Raw genomic sequence first — 18,260 nt, 5'->3', positions numbered from 1 at the left:
GTTGAGCCCCGGTTATAAATTTACAGGAACTTAACTTTGTGCCATGTAAACAGCAGCAGCTACAAGATTGCCCAGAAATCACATGCTGGACGGCTCTATCAAATCTAACAGAGCTGTAAGAGAGCTGAATTTTGTGAGGAGGTGTAGTCAGTGTCATGTGAAGAAACAGAGGGTTTCTGAATCCTGCTGTCCTGGTTGCCCCAGAAAGCAAAGATGAATGCTTCGGTGGAAGAAGAGGGTGGCTGCGCACTCTGAATTTTCTGGCATGGATCTGTATGAGGATTACAAATCGCCCTTCGATTTCAATACTGGAGTGAACAGAAACTACCTTTACCTGTCGCCTAGCATAAACCTTTCTCCACCTGGATCACCTACACTGGCGAAGTCTGGTAACTTCCTTCTCCTTCTTTTGCAAAACCTCTGCATGGAAAGCTTAGTAATTAATGACTGTAAAAAGGAACTTCTCAAATTAAGAATCTATAAAATTTGGCTGTAACGCAGGTGTAAATGAAGGTAAAAGTTGACCTGCTGTTAGCTCTGGTAGCTTATTAGCTTCGGTGTGTCATGTAGGTAATATCTCATGTGCTGTGCATTCACCAGCTTCACCTTATTTGTTATTTCTTAGTTCAGTAGAAAGACAGTTTGAGGGAAAACAAAGTGAGCAAAAAAAAAATCAGGAACAAAAGGGCAACTTCTGCAGGATTGGAGTAATTGTCCTAGTTTGACTATTAGCTTTTTTGCGGGGGGAAGTAGGAATTGTATACTGAGTATGACTTCAGACCTCTGGATAGTTTGACATCTGCTCTTGTCTTAGGACTAAAAATACCACTGATTAATGAAAGTGCCCTCTAAAACCTTTACTGTGTTCCATCTAGCATTTAAAATGCTGTAAATCTTGACTCCTGCAGATACTAACAGTACTCGTGCTCCCCTGAGGAAGCGGCTGTTGCGTGCTGTGCTGCAGCGGCATCCGACTGCTGCTTAATCCTGCTAGTTTCTAGCTGGTAACCGGTTGTAGAGAACACCTACAACCGTGCCTCCCCACACATCCAGTCTGGTTTTGCCACCTTTCCTTTCCATTCTGTGCTGCCAGATGTGATCTTCCAGAGTAATCAAAAATACAGAAAGCTTCTCCCTCCTTCAGGTGTGGCCAAGCGAAGTTACAAAGGTGGCTTTTTTTGTTGTTATTGTTGTTGTAAGGGCTCATTCCTTAAAATCTTAAGGAAATGTGCGCCCCTTGGGGAATGTCTGTGTGAACTAAACCAAACCCTCGGTCAGTTTGACGACCTGGAGACCTCTGGGGAACAGCGGTCGGCTTTCACTTCTGCAGTTACTGCATCTCCAACCCCTTCTGAAGGAGGGGGAGCAGTGCTTTGTAGCTGGTGCTGATGCCTCACCAGAAGCACCAGCCTTTGCTGGGCTTTTATTTCTTTTTTCATTCACTTTGAATGAATATACGATAAGTGTTTGGGAGAAGCCCAAGAACTTTCTCACCCGAGTTGAAGAAATATGTCTTGCTTTGGCTTTTTCACTGAGATAAATGGGAAGCACTTAAATTTGATCTTTCTTGCATATTGCAAAATAATTATCCTCTGTCGCACTGTACATTACTCAAATGTTGGAGTGATCTTGTAATCTTATAACAGTTTGTTCTCCTGAACTCTAACAAGCACCTTATTTCTTTAGCTTTGCCAACTGTGTAGTGATAGCCAGAATGCTCATTCTGAGTGTCTGACCCAGAATATGTCTTTCTGAAGACAGAGCTTTGTGAAGGCTAACCCTCCCCTACCCCAAGACTGCTCAGCTGAGATGACCAGTACTTCCTTAAACTGCTAATGCTTACTGCTAATCTCTGAATTCAGGCCAGAAAGAGGTAGGAACTTCTGGTCAGAACAGAGCATGAACTTGGGCTGAAAGCAAACCCCAAACCAGAAAACCTGAGTGTAAATTGAAGGACTCTAATGCTTCGCCTACCCTGGCAGAATAATAGGGACTTTAAGTGCCACTTCCCTGAACGTGATCTGTGCAGTCCTAATCAACTTGTTCTTGTCTTCATTTGGTTCATTTAAGCAGATCTAATAAACTGCTGCGATAATATGTTAAACTTCGAAATACAGACACCTAAAAACTGACCTTAAAATTAAGTAAGTTTTCCCAATACTAGGTAAGTCTTCCCAATTTTTTTCCCCAACGGAATTTTTACTCTGTTTAACAGTTTGAGACGTGAAATGCTCTGATAAACTTGGTTATAGCAAATGTAAAGATGCAAGAGAACTAACCTAGCAAAAGGTACCAAGTTGGGAGCCAATAACAGCAGTTCTGCTGGTGAACAAAGACCACAAGTGGGAAATGGTCTCTCAGTAACAGATTGAGCCAAAGTATTTCCATCTGCCAGCTGACTGCTCTTTCCCTGGTTTCTTGCTCCACATCGCACCAAAATATCTAAGGTGGGCTGTGTACCTTTCCTGATGAAGCTTGCTGAAAGCCAGGATCTTACCGTCTGTCAGCCCTAATTTATGGGGTACATTTGGGTTGTAGCTGCATCGTTGTGGAGGTCTGTGGGTTGTTACCTGCGCAGACAACTGCTGCTTGGTCAGGCTGCCTAGCACGGCCCTCCCGTGGCACTGATGAACCCTCTGGCCTGCCAGTACTGAAGTGAACTGAGGAACGGGTGCAAAGCGAGAAGGGGTGAACAGTAACAGAGAATGAGAGGGGAGGTGCCAGAGTAAAGACTGATGGGAGACTTCAAATGGAGCTAAAGAAAAAGCAATAAATGGGAGGAGACTGGAAGGCCAGGACAGGAGGGGAAGGCATGGTTAGATGTACAAGGTGAGGCATAAAGGCCTCTTGAGTAGTCGGGGTTTCCTGGCTTCCTGAAAGATCTAGAAATGGGAAGGGGAGGAGGAGAGATCCTGCTGTTTAGCGTTGTGTCTTAAATTCAATGGAAGCAACAAGTAGCACAAACTCCCTTAAAACACTAGTTTTCCAAAGAGAAGGTACATCCGCAAAACGGAAGCTATTGCTGCAGGAGACAATCCAGCAGGTTTTCCTACTTCTGGATTTACTTGATCTATTTTTGGCGAGATAATCCAGATGACTCTTCGTAACCAGATTGAACAGACTTTCAGCTGGATGTGCTAATGCTCTTGGAGCCAGCGTGGCCTTTGGTACTTGCAGGCTTTCTGAACTGGCTTTCACAAGGGTGAGCTCTGTAGTCCCCAAAGGGCCTGCAGCTGGAGAGCAAGGTCAGGAGTTGGAGGCTAACATACTGGGGGTCGTAGAGCATCAGGGGAAGAGGCAGTTTAGATTGTTAGTTTTCCTTCTGTATAGGCATATGTAATTAATGGGATAAATAGCAATTTGACAAAAAGGTGTGGCTTTCTTAACCGACTGATGTTAAGAAAAGGAAATACATTGATGTGTAAACCAAAAATTACCGGATTGTGAGACATGAGCTGTAATACTTTTTTTTGGTCCTATAGTGCTGTGCTTTGGTTTGAGCATTAGACTTGAACTTTTTTTTCTGCCTTATTTTTCTGCCAGAAAATAGTGTACTGGGAAACCTGTAGGAACTACATCATGTCTGTGTAGAAGACAGATGCAAATCTCTGGGAAAACATGGTATAGATTTCATAAATAAATGCGGAATGGGGTTTCAGTTGCCTTCTATGTGCTTCCTTGTCAGTGTACTCCATGGTAACTTACCGTTTACAAATGTTCTACCCATGTAGCAGTGTGCTTCTAGAGGACAAGTGTTCTGAACACAAATACAGGCAGAAAACATGCTGTTTTGGAAAGAATTTGTGGAACTGAGCTTTACCTGAGTTCAGTAACTTGATCAAGAACAAGGCCTCCTCTTGGGTTTGACAGCTGCTAGGAGTGTGTTTCATAGAATACCTACAACTAATGACAGACTTGCAGAATCTTTTTTTCCTGAGTTTTTAGTTGATAGCAAGCCTCACAATGAAATCATAGTGGTGGTCTCATTGCACATTAATGAATTTTTGGATTCCCAGACCAAATGGTAGTATGGAGTGCCATCAGAAGCTGCTGCAATGAGGATGGAATTTTATCTGGTTAATTACTATAGTGGCTAATAAGGGAACACTACTTGATATGTCCTTAGCTTGTCTGAGCTATATATACACACACACACACATACACACATACTTACCCTCTCTCCTTAAAAACAATCCTCCTGGGATTTTTTTCTCATAATTCAAAGTTTTTTATTTAATTTATTTTTTACTCTCTATAAAGCTATTTTATCTCTTGAATAGAGAATTAGTTCTGGGAATCCATAACCATTCCAGCATGCAGTCTCTGCAAACTGGTCTCTTTGCAGATTAGAACAGGATTCTTTAATTCTGGCGAACTATATGTAAGATTTGAAATGGGAAATCTTTTGCTGGAAATTCTGTTCGTTGCATTAAAAGGTGCTTAAAAAGTGATCTTACTGCAAGCACTAAGGACTAAGAATAAATGAATCTTTAAAGTGAGTGCATGATAACAGTACAAGTACTATTGTTCTTCCTTTCCCTGAAGCTGTGAAGGCGAAAGTTGAGGAAGACCATAGGGATGTTTGGGATTCATGCAGAGGAGTTTGGCAGTTTTGGTTCCTGAATTTGGAAGGGGAAGAGGCAGCAGCGTGAGTGGATGCACGTCCTTATTGCTCCCTTCTCAGCACTCCACCGCTTCATCTGAAGTAACGGCCTTTTGTTCCCAAGCTCCTTCTGCAGGCCTCTCATCTGTCTTAAAGTCCAGGCACAAACCAGCAGCTTACTACTAGTTCCATGATATTTGTGACTTTCAAGCCACAGTGGTCCCAGTTACTGGGGACAGAGGGTTGAGCAGGATATGGGGGAAGAGTTTGTACTTGCAGTGGAATCCTTTTCTCGGCCGTTGCTGAGCTTGCTTGTCGCTGTGACTGCTCCCAGGGTGCTGAAAATGGGTGTTTTTAACCTGACCCAGAGAGTGGTGAGGGAGGGAGCCTCTGCATTGGTCCTGAGCACCTCCAGCACTTCTGTGCCACATGAGGAGAGAGAGCAGAGAGTGCCTGGACTCCTTGTAGGAACCACTGGTTGGGACGTAGCATTCTGCACCTTGATTTCTGTCAGAGTAGCGGGATGCATTGTTCTCAACGCTTCCAGTCTCTTATTAGAGCAGCAGTTGCAATTGTGTTGAGCTTTAACACAACTGGATGGAACAAAACAGCTGGTAAAATGCCTCTCGTTGCCTGTATGCCATAGTACTTGGGGAGCGTGGCTTTGGTGTCTTCCCGTCAGTTTTCTTTGTGCACTGGCACAAAAGGGCCGTATATTAATGTTGCCTGCTATCTGGCAGACATGTGTTGATCTGACTTTTACTGGTTTATTCATCTCAAGGGCTGCTGAGAAGTGACTCTATACCTGAGGTTGGAGAGGATGCTGCTGCTACAGTTGGTGTGGCAGAAACACTCTCAGAAGAAGAACAGGATGAGCTAAGAAAAGAGCTTGCTAAGGTGAGTCTCTTGCAAATAGCTCTTAAACTGGTTTTGAGATGAAAATGCAGGATAATGCTGTCTTTGAACGTACAGTTGATGCTTTGCACGTTTATTCTGTGAATGTCTAAAGCTGAGTATGGTACTCCTGTGTGTTGTGGAGAGGGAAAGGGAAGGTGTCAAGGAGAAAAGAACAGCCAGTTCTGGCTATGGGGAACTAAGCTCAAAGTGCTGAGTGGACAGGTCTAAAACCGGGATGCATAAATACCTAAATGGTTTTTTCCTCAAATGAGAAGGGGGTAAATAAGCTGTCAGAGAGAACATGGTTAGAAGCCAAAACTGAGTGTTGTCTCAACTGGTGTGATGTAACTAAAGCTGTTGTTTTCATGAAGGATGCTTCATAGTAATAGCTGTGTAGACACTGTTTTGCTTATATCTAACCATTCTTGTCCATAGTTCATATAGCAGAAATTTTAAAGCAGCACTCCTCAAAGGACAGTCAAATATCTGAACCCGATATGTGCATTTCAAAAGTTGTCAAAGTCAAGCTTTACTGAGTTGCCAGTCTTTTTTCTTGTGTAGCTCTATGTGACTTTAAGATCCTAATAAAAGGCACTCTAAGGTTGGCAGATGAAGGTTAGCTGTGAAATAAGCACATTTGATGCGGTCTTGGTTTTGGTAGTCCTGACTATTACTTCATGCCAAACCAATCGACTGAAGATGGTGAGGGAAATCTGGTCCCGCTTGGGTACATCACACTGGGCTTCATACAGGTATCCGAAACAAAGGGGCATTGAAGATACTTGTATTTCCTCAGAGGAGCTTAAATGTGTGGGCAGCCTGATGCTCTAAAGTGGGTTCAGTCTGGATGAGGAAGGTAGGGTTGGATGTATGCCTCGCCTTTGTACATACGGTCTTAGTGCCTCTGTCATGTTATATAGTCCACAGAATGGCTGTTTTGACATCTCTGATCATGCTCTGGTTGTGCTTCTGTGAGAGCCTTGAGTGACCATCTGTGTAAAGAAGGAAGTATACAGGCAATACAGTTGTGTAGTTGCTGAACAGGTGCTGTGGTTTTGTTGTGGGGTTTTTGTTTGGGGTGGGGTTTTTTTGTGATGTTGGTTGGGTTTTTTGGTGGGTGTGGGTTGTTTCTTTTTTTTTTTGGTGGGTTTTTTTTTTTTTTCAACTGCTCAGTCTGCCACCATTTCCACCCCTGCTCTGGGGAAGGCATTCCTGTGGCTGGGTCCAGCCTGCAGTTGCTGGCTTAAGCCACAAAAGAACCTTTCTGTTCAAGCACGGAGGCAGAAGTTGTGTATGGGTCAGACATGCTCTGAGCTTCCTGATGGTGGTCACGCACTGGTATCTCTTCTGGCATGGAAGGCGAATACAGACTTGGCGCTTGTTGCAGGTCTGGCTAATCTTCAAGCTTCACATAGGCTAATGTTGTCTGAAGGTAATGATTTCTAACTATACAGTCTTTTAGTTACCAGCTTCCTTGTGAATATTCCAGTAACAGAGCTGGCTGCAGGTAGTTTACTTTCTCACTAGCTCTTGTTGTAGACCATGTTGGATTTCCCTTTTTGTATGTAGAAACTGTGAGGCAATGTTAAAAACGCGTTAGCCTTCCCATTGCTGATGCCTAGTAGATGTTTTAATAAATACAGAGTTAAATGGCTGGGTATATTGCTTATTAACTTACCTCTCATCAACTCTTCTGCCACAGGTGGAAGAGGAAATCCAGACGCTCTCACAAGTGCTAGCTGCCAAAGAGAAGCATCTAGCAGAAATCAAGAGAAAGCTGGGAATTAACTCATTACAGGAACTAAAGCAGAACATTACCAAAAGCTGGCAAGATGTTACATCAACCACAGCGTATGTACAGGTTCACGATTGTCTCAGCTGTTGAGGTGAAAACTATGTAGTTCTCATCTTGCGTCTAAACCCTCTGTTCTTGTGTAGATAACACAAAGTTGCGCTAAAACTTACCTGGATAAATGATCATAGATTTCTTTAAAGAAGGCCACTGTTGGCCATATCATCTCGTGCAAAGTAAGAATGGTTGCCCATAACATGCGTGATTCTAGTACACTTTTTGTCAGATGTGTATGAGCTATGTCGGACATATCTGAGCTACCAAGGTGTCCTAAGTCCAACAGAATACCCTTCTTTTCCAGCCTGAAAAATTGGTGTAAAGTGAGCTCATGCAGGAAGAGTGCAAAGTCACAGCTAGTGTTCTTGCTGAACACAACTGTTAGCTTAAGGTCTGGAGTGAACTGCCTTCTGCAATGACTGCATAGAGTGTTAAGAGGAGGTACCTCAGACTTTTTATGGTGAAATTTATCGACAAAAGCATTCGGTGCAAGATTTCAGATGCCTGGCACAAAACCAGACCTCTGTTCTTTTTCAGTGTGTGTGCACGGTGTTGTTTTCTTGGGCTTTTTAGCTTTTTGTGGTTTTTCTTTGTTTGTTTGGGGTTTTTTTGGTTGTCTTTTTTAAAGTCCTACAACAGCAGAAAGCATCTGTTCTGGGGGTGGGTTAGTAGGTGCGTGTTGGTGAACCTGATCTGAAGTCTGAGATGGCAGAGATGCTGTAGCCACAAGGGACTGCAGTGGCTCAAAATAATCCCTTAAGTAGCTTGTCTGTTTGACCCCAAAGTTGAAGTGTACCTCTGGGCTTGACACAAATTTACACACAGTCAAAGGTTCCTTACTTGTTCTATTAGAATAACTGCAGACTTAATTTCGTTTGAACACAGATACAAGAAAACATCAGAAACCCTGTCTCAGGCTGGCCAGAAGGCTTCTGCTGCTTTTTCATCTGTTGGTTCAGTCATAACCAAGAAGTTCGAAGATGTCAGGTAGGTTTCTTTAGCTTTTCCCAAGGTGTCGCACTTTTGATTTAAGCAGGTGATCACTGAAATAAATTTATGCTGTTAGCGTACCAGCGCTTCCAAAAGTTAATCCATTGAGAACCCTCAGCATCTGTTTTGCTGCAAAATCTGCTTTTGTGTCCTCCCTGATGCAGAAGAGTTCTGTGGTCTGTATTTTACATATGCAGGAGAAGCAACATATGCTGGTACCTCCACCGCTACTCTTATTTTTCTGGTAGAGTTGCAGGTGGCAGCCTCTCTGCCTGCCTCTGTGGGATGCACATAGCATTGTCGTTTCTGTTCTGACTTTCTCAGCTTGTGGAATACTACATTTAAACAACTAATGTCTTTAACTGTTTGTGGTTTGGTTTTGTTGGGTTTTTTTGTCTTGTGTGTGGAATCCTTTCAAGTGTGTTTTATTTCTTTGTAAGCTGTTCTACCTCATAGCAGTGGCTTGATTTTATTACCTTTTTAATAGACTATTGGCACTTTTTAATTCTTAAATATTGGTGTGCAACTTACTTTGACTCTGTCAAATGACACAGCCCTTCAGTTAGTTTGGTGGTCATTTCTAGCACTACTGTGAGCTGCATGCAAAACTTTTCCTGGATGCAACCCAATCTTATACTTAGCTTACAATTCTTTGTTTGATTATCTAATTTTTACTACTGAAACATGTACAACTACTCATCTCTGCTTGTAACTTGTTGTGAATAGTGGGTCAGACTTAATTATTGGGCAAGTAAAAATTCACACGTTCTAACAGAATGTTGCTGCGTTGGAAAGCAGTGTAATAAAATCAGCCCTCTGTTTTAAAGTCCTGCCATTAACCTCTTTCTTGCTTTTTGAAGTCTAGTGAGAAAACACTTTGAGGTACAGCTACACAGTTACATATTTTTCTTCAGATTTATCAGAACTTCCTTTCTTTTTTTTAATGCTTACTCTGGCATTGTGCAGACTACAGGCATTTTCACATTCCTTTAGGTAAGGTGGACACAAGAATTGTTTCTGAAACTAAGCATGTAGTCAGACTGTCTCCATTAAAATCTTTAAATAAGCTTTGTCTGTAAAAGGTAATTTCTTTTTTTCTCCAGTGTTAGTTAATGTAAAACTGAAGCTCTTTTAACAACACGAAGAAACATCTTCTCTGATCACCCAGTAACTGTCCCAGAACATGAAATCTTGAGAATACATCGTAATCAGTTAGTCTCTCCTCCTTATAGGAAAGGAATCTGTTAAAATGATTCTGCAAGATTTTTTGTAGAGAGACAGAATATGGTTTTGAGGTCAATGGCATGCAGGATTCCTCCTCCTCTTTGTCTGTACAGTGTTTGTGCCTTGACAGAGTACAAATTTTCCCTTTTCTGTGTCTATTAAAATGGCTGTTTAGCATTGTGACCCTAATCAAATTGCTAAAGTCTAAATGTAAAATAGTTTGTGCATTCTCTGTTCATAGTTTGTCCACTGAAACAGTCCTTATCTTTGAGTTGATTACTTTTAGCAGCTCCAGACACTGAGTATTTTAGTTACTCTGTCTCGTTGCCTTTTATCTGCCTAGTCTAAGCAAATGTTCAATATTAAGTTTTCAGGAGGTGAAATTCCTGTGCAGCAACTTCTGTCCATTGCCTCTCGTCCTATCTGTGCCCACCTCTGAGCCTGGCTTCACCTCTCCTGTACTCTCCAACTAAGCAGCTAAAGACAGCAGTAGGAACTCCAGAAAGGTGTAGGGATCTGGCTCCTAGAATGTGAACTAGGAGCCATAGCCCCAGGGGCAGAGCCTGGGGGGAAGGTGGGCAGCACCACAGGACGATATCAGGCCTCAGACTTTGAATCGAGCTCAGGTTGCTCCTCCCCTTCAGCACTGGGAGGACAAAGGGAGCCTGGAAGATGTCTGTACCTTTTGGATGCAGAGCTCGGCTGCTCACTTGACAGGGTTCACCTTTCTTCCTTGTGGCTATGGTGTTCCCCTGCTAGTATTAGACTGTCCCATTTGACAACGACAAGCACAGACTCAGCTCCTTCTGGCTTCAGGAATTTAGCACCTCAATAGAAGAGTGTCCTAATTACTCAAGTTGGTGGCTAGGTGGCTGTCGAGTACTCTCCATTGGAAACTGGGCCACAGGGTGGGCATGTAACAGGGCCAGAGTCCGCACTGCTGGTGTGCTTCTTGGGGAGAATCACAGCAGTGGGAATTCAAGGTGTTGTGTTAAATTCAGGAGCAGCTGGGTTTAAAAAACAAACAAAAGAGTGGGAAGAATTAGTGCTGTTCAAGATCTTAGTTGTACTTAAACAGGAGACTAAAAACCTTTGAGTGCTTTGCTTTCATGAGGACCAAGTTCATCTGGGATTCATCCAGGAATTCAGGTTCCAGAGTTATGCAGGTGGTGTCTACTTTTAAGACTGCACAAGTCTGAAATTTAGATCTAGTTTTAGCTGCCCAAGCTCTTTTCTGGAAATGAGAACTGATGGGCTACTCTTGGAGTCTTATGTGGCAGCTTCATCATGCCTTTGCTTTTCTGGTACTGCTTTAGCTTAGGGACTTCTCAGCTGTAGTAGCGTGATTGCTTTTGTGTTGGACTTCTTGCGCTTGTTCCATGCAGCAAACATCACGTGCAGGTCTTCGTTCTTGCACTGCAAAGTGATGTTGGAGGGAGTTGCGAAAGGGAGTAAGGCAGCTGGTGGAGCTGTGAACTTGGAAAGTAGTGAAATAGAGAGGAAGAGAGAGTGGTGGTGTGAAGTCAGTGCATCATTGCTTCCTTTTTGTGTTCATTTCCTCTTTTTTTTTTTTTATGCTGAAAATGGACTTTGTTCCTTCGTAGGTTTCTCTTAATACCTTTTTTGTTCTCCTTTACAAGAATGTCTTGAAGTTTTGATGAGCTAGCTATCCCTGTGCAGGCAACATCAGTATTATGTGCAAAACAGTAGCAGAACCAAGATGCTCCGCAGAGCTCCAAGCGCTCTGCAAACTTCCTGAGCAATCATGACTTTGCACTTAGCTCCTCTTGCACCGCATCCGTGGTACAGAGCAGAGGATCTCATCTGTGCCCTGTTATGAGATTAGAAGAACTTTCTTCACTTGCTTTGGAAATCTGATATGATGATGGACTCCTAAGTATCGTCATTTATCAGGATATCAGTTGGAAAGCTAACCGTTAACAAAAGCAACTAACTGGGGTTCCTGCATTCTTAAGCCCGTGTTTTCCAGGCAGGGACTCTGGCATACTGCCTTGTGCATTTTCAAAGTGCGAGGCAACGCAGTAGCTATAAAAATAATCATGTAAAGGATACAAAAGCTTTTAATGCAATACAAAATACATGGAAGGTTGGAGAGCAACTTACTGTGCCTTTTTTGGTTGGGTTTGTTTTGTTTTGTTTTGTTTTTTTAAACCTAGGGCTTTGCTTGCGAGCTTGTAAAAAGGGCTGTTCTTCAAACTGCAAAACTTGATGGCCTAGTTGAGTGAATGCTTTGACGTGGCATTCTGTCGTTTGTGAAAAGAAATACAAGTTCTCTTCTTTGTAAAGCTGCTCAAGGCTTAATCGTGCTTCTTTGCACTACTTGAAGAACAGGTGATTTGACATTAACAATATCAACTGCACGCATCTAATCTAGTTCTTTTGCAACCCAGATGATGATGTGATAAAACTATATACGATCTTATGGTGGCATTTTACAAAACGGATACTGAGTATACAACAATGTATTTGTACATCAGCATGTAAATCCTTCACGAATGTACGAAGAGTTCTTCCATTAAATGACCTCTATGAGATTAAACTAAGCTTCCCTAGACGCCTTTTAAAAGGTTTGCAGTACACCATAGGGGGTTGTTTTCTCTGTGAACAGGTCTACAGGTTGTAAATATATATAACTATGGGGAAAAGAAGGTAACTTTCACTCTCTTCAACCTTGAACTTTGTGCAGGGTGAGAGAAGTGGCTAAGCACAACCGAACAAAGAGAACTAGTTAGTATCAGCCTAGTTCTGTACTAAAACTTAACACATAGCAAGACAGAACTTGGAGTCCTGCACGTCACAGAGCTCCGGAAGACAATTAGCTTCTATGTCCTATGGAAAAGGTTGTGGAAGCTAAACCATCCGTGAAGCTGAAAAACAGCAGAAATGGGGCTGGGGAAAGGGATGAAATGTGGCCACGCATTACTGACGTGTGTCAGGACAGTGTCTGGCCTTACATATCCGGTTCCCAATACACTGTACCTACAACCCAGCCTTCAGTTGCACACCTGCTGTAAGGGATCCCAACATTCAGAGAACTTCTTATGTGTGTAGTTTCTTTTTCTATCACTGTATTCTACTGATGAGCCTCCCAAAAGAATCTCTTAAAACTCATTTTGTAGTGAGCACAGAACCTTTTTGCTTCTGTGAATGTATCTTCTGTTGTGCTGAAAACTAATTGGAGTGTTGGAGGTGCACCAAATGTGAGAAGAGGGGTCTGCCTGCTCCCCCCCAGCAATCGTCTAGGAAGTATTCTCTTGAAAGACATCGTAAAGCCCCATTACGAATTCCACATATAGTTATGAAAAACGGTGATCATCAGTTTTTCTAACTTACCATTGCAGTATTTGACAAGAAACATTCAACATATACAACTAATTTGTTTCAAGAGTAAACAACAGGGGTTTTCTGGAATATAGCACTAAATTAGGTTCCAGATATTCCTGAAGGTACTTGGAGCTCCTTAGTCTATATCCAGTCACCTCCTAGGCGTAGCTGTGCGTTGCCACTAAACAAGCAGTAAGGGGCAGGTTACAGAAGTCCTCCATGAATTTCAGAACAGGGTTGAGACTAGGGCTTTCTTCCTGCCCCCCGCATAAAGCTGACCTTGAATACAGACTGATGTGACTGCTCTCGCTAGATAATCTGTATTGACAGGTAGGTAATTTGTGTTGATGAGTATGGAAATCTTCGATTGAATTGAAATGGAAGACTTCTGAATGTAGGAATAATTCTTTCAGTAGGATGATTAGTTGATTGATAAGACTCTTGAGTGTTCACTTTCTACTTGGTATCATCAAAACTGGAAATGCAGCATGACCCTCATTGCTTGAGAACCTTAACGAGTAGGCAGGCTGTGGCAGCTAAGCAGAGTATGTACTAACAAGCATGGCACTTGAATCTAAAAAGGGAAAAAAGTTGTTGCAGCTTTTGCTCTGATGTACTTGTGTGTGTGCGCATGGCTAAGCAATTTAAAAAAGCGAAACCACACAGTTACTGTGTAAGGTGGTATAAGACTGGCTGCTTACCCAAGACAGTATCCAGAAGTCGGCGCTCTCAGACAGTTTCTTCTCCGTCTAACACTTAAACTAACTTCTCGCTTTCTTCTTTCTTAATGCTGCCGTTTAGTATACGCTCCATACAACATTCCATTAGCATGCCTATTATGAGGTAATGTATGCATAATCCAGCTGTTGGGTTTATTTATTTTCATGTGTGTAATCAAGTCCAATTGAACTTAAGTCACCTAACATAGATTTAAAACAAAACCAAAAAACCCACCCAACTTTGTAATGAATTTCCTGTACTAACATAGAGGATAAAATTTGTTTTATTTCTGCTTAATGGTGGCGGTGATCACACATCTGGAATGTGACCAAGTGCACTTGCCTGCTGTTTGGGGAGCTACAATAGCGTTTCCCTGCCCGTTAGAAATGTAAAGCTACTAAATGAGTCCAAGTTTAAAAGGCAATAGCTTGGCATCTGTTTTACAACAATGAAAGTGAGTAAAAAGTACTGCGGTTTCACAAAAAGTCTCTTGCTTACTTGGAGTGCTTGCCTTTTCTCTCCCCTTGCCTGGCACTGTGTCCCTCCATCTCCTGAGAGAGTCTGGTTTGAGATATATGTGTCACTGTGTGCTTTCCCAAATGAAAGAGTGCTGCGAAGTGTGGGTGACCTACACAAGCAACAGGCAAAGGCAGAAGGGATGCATAAGACCTCTTTTGAAAAACTCTCCTCTCTTTCATCTTTATATAATAATATTTTTTTTGACTCTACTAGAAATCCTTGGTCCTGGTCCGCTGAAGGCAAGCATTTTCCATCCCGTGTAAAGGCAGAAGAGGTGTACAGGCTATTGCACAAACTTGCGAATGGCAGGGAGAGCTAGTTGGAGCATTAAGCCACTCTTCTGACCCTAATAAATAATGTGCTGGCCCTCAGCACTGAAAATGCCAAGTTGTCCTGCTCTTTGTACGCAGAACTTGGTGGTTGTAGTCACAGCTGTCTCCAGCACTTAAGAGGCAAGGGGGAGTCTCCCTTGAATTTAACACATTAGCAGGAAACACTGCTGCGAACTGCGAACACATAGCCTGTTAAATTAAGCTAGTTTTCCTATAACAAATGAAAAACCTCTGATGATAATCTTTCTTCAGCAGTAACGTACTAGGCTAACCAGAAGTGATGACAAAGCTTTTCTGAACAACTGCTTTAGCCACAAAACTGTTTGAAATCACCAGGAATAATAAGCTAAACCAAGAACTTGCTAGAAGTTCTCCGTTCCACGTTGTGATGAAAGACCCTGTCACTGAGCCTGGCAATGCTTAGTTGCCAAAGATATAAATCAGCTGCAACTTGGGTGTGTTTTGAAGCTTATAGTTTTGTAGTCCTCAGGGAGGTCCAGATCTGAACTATTTTTAGGCTACCCTTAAAACGAGGAAAGAGCCCTAAACAAACACAACTCACATTGACATTGGAAAAAGGAACTGTCTGCTTGTTTGCTGATATGTATAGACTAACCAGGTATGTTTTTAATGCTGTGGTTCCTTTTATTTTCCTAGAAATTCTCCTACTTTCAAATCCTTTGAGGAAAAAGTCGAAAACTTAAAGGTAAGCAGTACTAAACCACCTTGGTGATTATGGAGCTGTGGATGTGGAGAAAAGACTGAAGTGGACTCTGGGCAGCCTGTTTTGTAGTTACTGGTGAACTGTTGAAGGTGTTTAGATGACATATTTTTGAGTACTGTGGAAATGGTTTCTCTGCCTCGTGACCTGAGAATAAAAAATGGACTACTTGCCCCTCGTACAGGAGGATGCCTTTAACTAGAAGGACTAATGGCTAGCTAACTTGCACAAACAGCTAGGGTAACATACCTAGTGGTATGTATCCAAAATAGTCTATGCTTTTATGTCCATGCCTTCCTAAGGACTAGTACCCTATGCAGGAGAAAAGCTTGGGATGTTTCTTTTATTTCTGGCATAAAATACGCAAGGCCTTTGTACCTTAATTTAAAATTTACTCACAAAAGCCTTAAGTGCCAGAAACAACCGTTAATAGCTTCTCCAGGTAAAAAAATAACTTTAAAAATAATTAATGCATGTAACTGGAACTAGATTTTGATTGTTCTGGTGGGCACACTGGGTGGAATGAGAAGCATGAAAGCAATAGTGAGTGAGAGAGATAGATAGGCCAAGTGCAAGGTCCTGCACCTGGGTCAGGGCAATCCCCAGCACAGACACAGGCTGGGGGATGAGTGGATCGAGAGCAGCCCTGCGGAGAGGGGCTTGGGGTGCTGGTGGGTGAAAAACTGAATATGACCCACCAATGTGCGCTCGCAGCCCAGAAAGCCAATTGCATCCTGGGCTGCATCAAGAGCAGCATGGCCAGCAGGTCGAGGGATAGGATTCTGCCCCTCTGCTCTGGTGAGACCCCACCTGCATTGCTGCCTCCAGCTCTGGGGTCCCCAGCACAGGAAAGACATGGACCTGCTTGAGCGGGTCCAGAGAAGGCCACAAAGGTGCTCAGGGGGCTGGAGCACCTCCTCTGTGAGGACAGGCTGAGAGAGTTGGGGTTGTTCAGACTGGAGAAGAGAAGGCTCTGAGGAGACCTTATAGTGGCCTTCCAGTGCTTAAAGGGGGCTACAGGAAAGGTGGGGAGGGACTTTTTAGCAGGGAGTGTAGTGATAGAACAAGGAGTAACGGTTTCAGCCTCAAAGAGGGGAGATTTAGATTAGCTCTTAGGAAGAAGTTCTTCACTGTGAGGGTGGTGAGACATTGGCACAGGGTGCCCAGAGAAGCTGTGGCTGCCCCCTCCCTGGCAGTGTTCAAGGCCAGGCTGGATGGGGCTTGGAGCAACCTGGTCTGGTGCAAGGTGTCCCTGCCCACGGCAGGGGGGTTGGAACTGGATGGTCTTTAAGGTCCCTTCTGACCCAAACCAGGCTGTGACTGGGATAGCGTGGGAACGAGGCATTCCCTTGCAAGCGCATTGGCAGTAACACTCCTGCCATCCCACAGGGTGTGTGCTGTAGAGGGCAGTGAAAAGGCACACGTGTTACCTGGGGAAAATAAAATAGTCGCCATGCTCTGCTCAAGATCTCGGAAATTACTGTTGAGACTGGAAACTGTTCAAGGTTCTTCATTGAAGAATGCAGAAGCGAGTTTCAGCTCTCGAGTCTTTCGAAGCCTAAATGGCTAGAAAGGCTGCATACCTGTACCCGTTTTTAACTGAGGGTGTGTCAGCCTTCGAACTCCTGGGAACCAGGGCTGCTTCATGCCCGTGTAGTTCAAAGGGAGACTGCTGTGGTCATCTGCTCCCGGTGATTGTTTTCCGCATGATACTCAGACTTGTCTTCAGAGTATTGTGGAAGTAGCTCAGTCCTGGAAAAGCTGCTCTGCTGAGAATTTATTTACTTACGCAGAGGCACTGATTTTCTACAGCTAAGGGTGTTTGGCATGCCAGGTAACCACAATTTGATGTTGACGCTCTTTCTGTGTTCCAGTCTAAAGTTGGAGGAAGCAAACCTGCTGGGGGAGACTTTGGAGAAGTTCTCAACTCTGCTGCCAATGCCAGTGCCACAGAAACCATTACAGAACAGACACAGGAGGAGACCCACTGAGATTCCTGCCTCTGTCCTGCTACCCACTGCCAGATGCTGCAAGCAAAAACTAAGCACACTCGTAACATTCTTTGCGCTCTTTCCACCAGATGTGCTTTTATTTAGCACGTAGCGATTTCACTAGATTAACTGATACCAAGCTTGTTCGTGGGTTCAAAGTATTTTTGAAACTAAAATACATTGTTTGGGGTTTTATGTGGGAAGGGAAATTTTTATGCCTTTCAAGCATTTAAAGGACTTATCTGTAATTTGAAGGTAACCTTTAAAATATAGCAATGAAAAAATCTCTTTTGAGCAGTTTATTATACTGTACATATACTGTGGATACATAATTTCTTTTGAATCTGTAACTACTGCTTAACTTAATCATTACGAATCTCCTGCTGCCAAACAAGCTTGTTACTTCACTCCCTTGTGATTATTTCAGTTAAGTGTCGCCTGCTTGGGACATGGGACTAGGAGGATCACTCCTGGCTAAAGACAGGACTTCTGCTTCCAGAGGCTTTAAACAAGTCATCCATAGTAGGATTGCACAGGGGTAGGAACATATTGGATTACCAGCATCTTCCTCACGCAACAGATGCAGATGGGGAAACATAACGTCTCAGGCTGATGGACCTGTCTGTGGTTGTCCACCTAGGAAGCTCCTGACCATCGCCAACGGAAGCAGGATGCCTAGCAGTGCTGGTGTGGTTCAGTTACAAGAACATTTTCAGCCTTGGTTTTTGTACGTGCTGTTAACGTGGTAAGATACGCTCTGCGGAACTTTTGATCAGTCGTGAATAGATTCATCTTAATTCGCATGCGGTGGTGTCACATTTACACTAACAAAACATCGACTGTAAGAATAAGCCTGAGCAGGGAAGCGGCTCTTTTCTAGGCATCAAGAGAATTGCTCTCGAATGCCCATGTTGTGTACCATGTAGGCTGACCATCAAAAACATCTGTGATACCATCTTATTTTTTTGATGTGTTGAAGTCCTGCTCCGCTGGCACTCCTGGTCCTCCGCTGGCACTCCTGGTCCTCCGCTGGCACTCCTGGTCCTCCGCTGGCACTCCTGGTCCTCCG

General features: G+C 43.3%; 1 protein-coding gene across 3 annotated transcripts; it reads left to right on the top strand.

Annotated features, from left to right (window-relative positions):
* The first annotated feature begins 217 nt into the window (after positions 1–217).
* On the top strand, positions 218–17,509 carry TPD52 (tumor protein D52). Of its 3 annotated transcripts, XM_009955027.2 has the most exons (8): positions 218–389; positions 5,385–5,500; positions 7,203–7,351; positions 8,235–8,336; positions 9,306–9,332; positions 13,710–13,751; positions 15,137–15,185; positions 17,075–17,509. In XM_009955027.2, the coding sequence occupies exons 1-8, from the start codon at positions 218–220 to the stop codon at positions 17,189–17,191; spliced, it is 774 nt and encodes a 257-aa protein (XP_009953329.1). In that variant the 3' UTR covers positions 17,192–17,509. The 3 variants fall into 3 exon arrangements, with proteins under 3 accessions (XP_009953329.1, XP_009953331.2, XP_009953330.2); XM_009955028.2 differs by lacking the exon at positions 9,306–9,332 and having other exon boundaries at positions 254–389; XM_009955029.2 differs by lacking the exons at positions 9,306–9,332; positions 13,710–13,751 and having other exon boundaries at positions 245–389.
* Positions 17,510–18,260: the final 751 nt, after the last annotated feature.

Source organism: Leptosomus discolor, chromosome 5 (genome assembly GCF_034619465.1).
Source record: "Leptosomus discolor isolate bLepDis1 chromosome 5, bLepDis1.hap2, whole genome shotgun sequence".
In the NCBI taxonomy this organism is placed as follows: domain Eukaryota; kingdom Metazoa; phylum Chordata; class Aves; order Leptosomiformes; family Leptosomidae; genus Leptosomus; species Leptosomus discolor.
The sequence above is the reverse complement of the archived record's forward strand: the minus strand, read 5'-3'. Positions and strand labels throughout refer to the sequence as shown.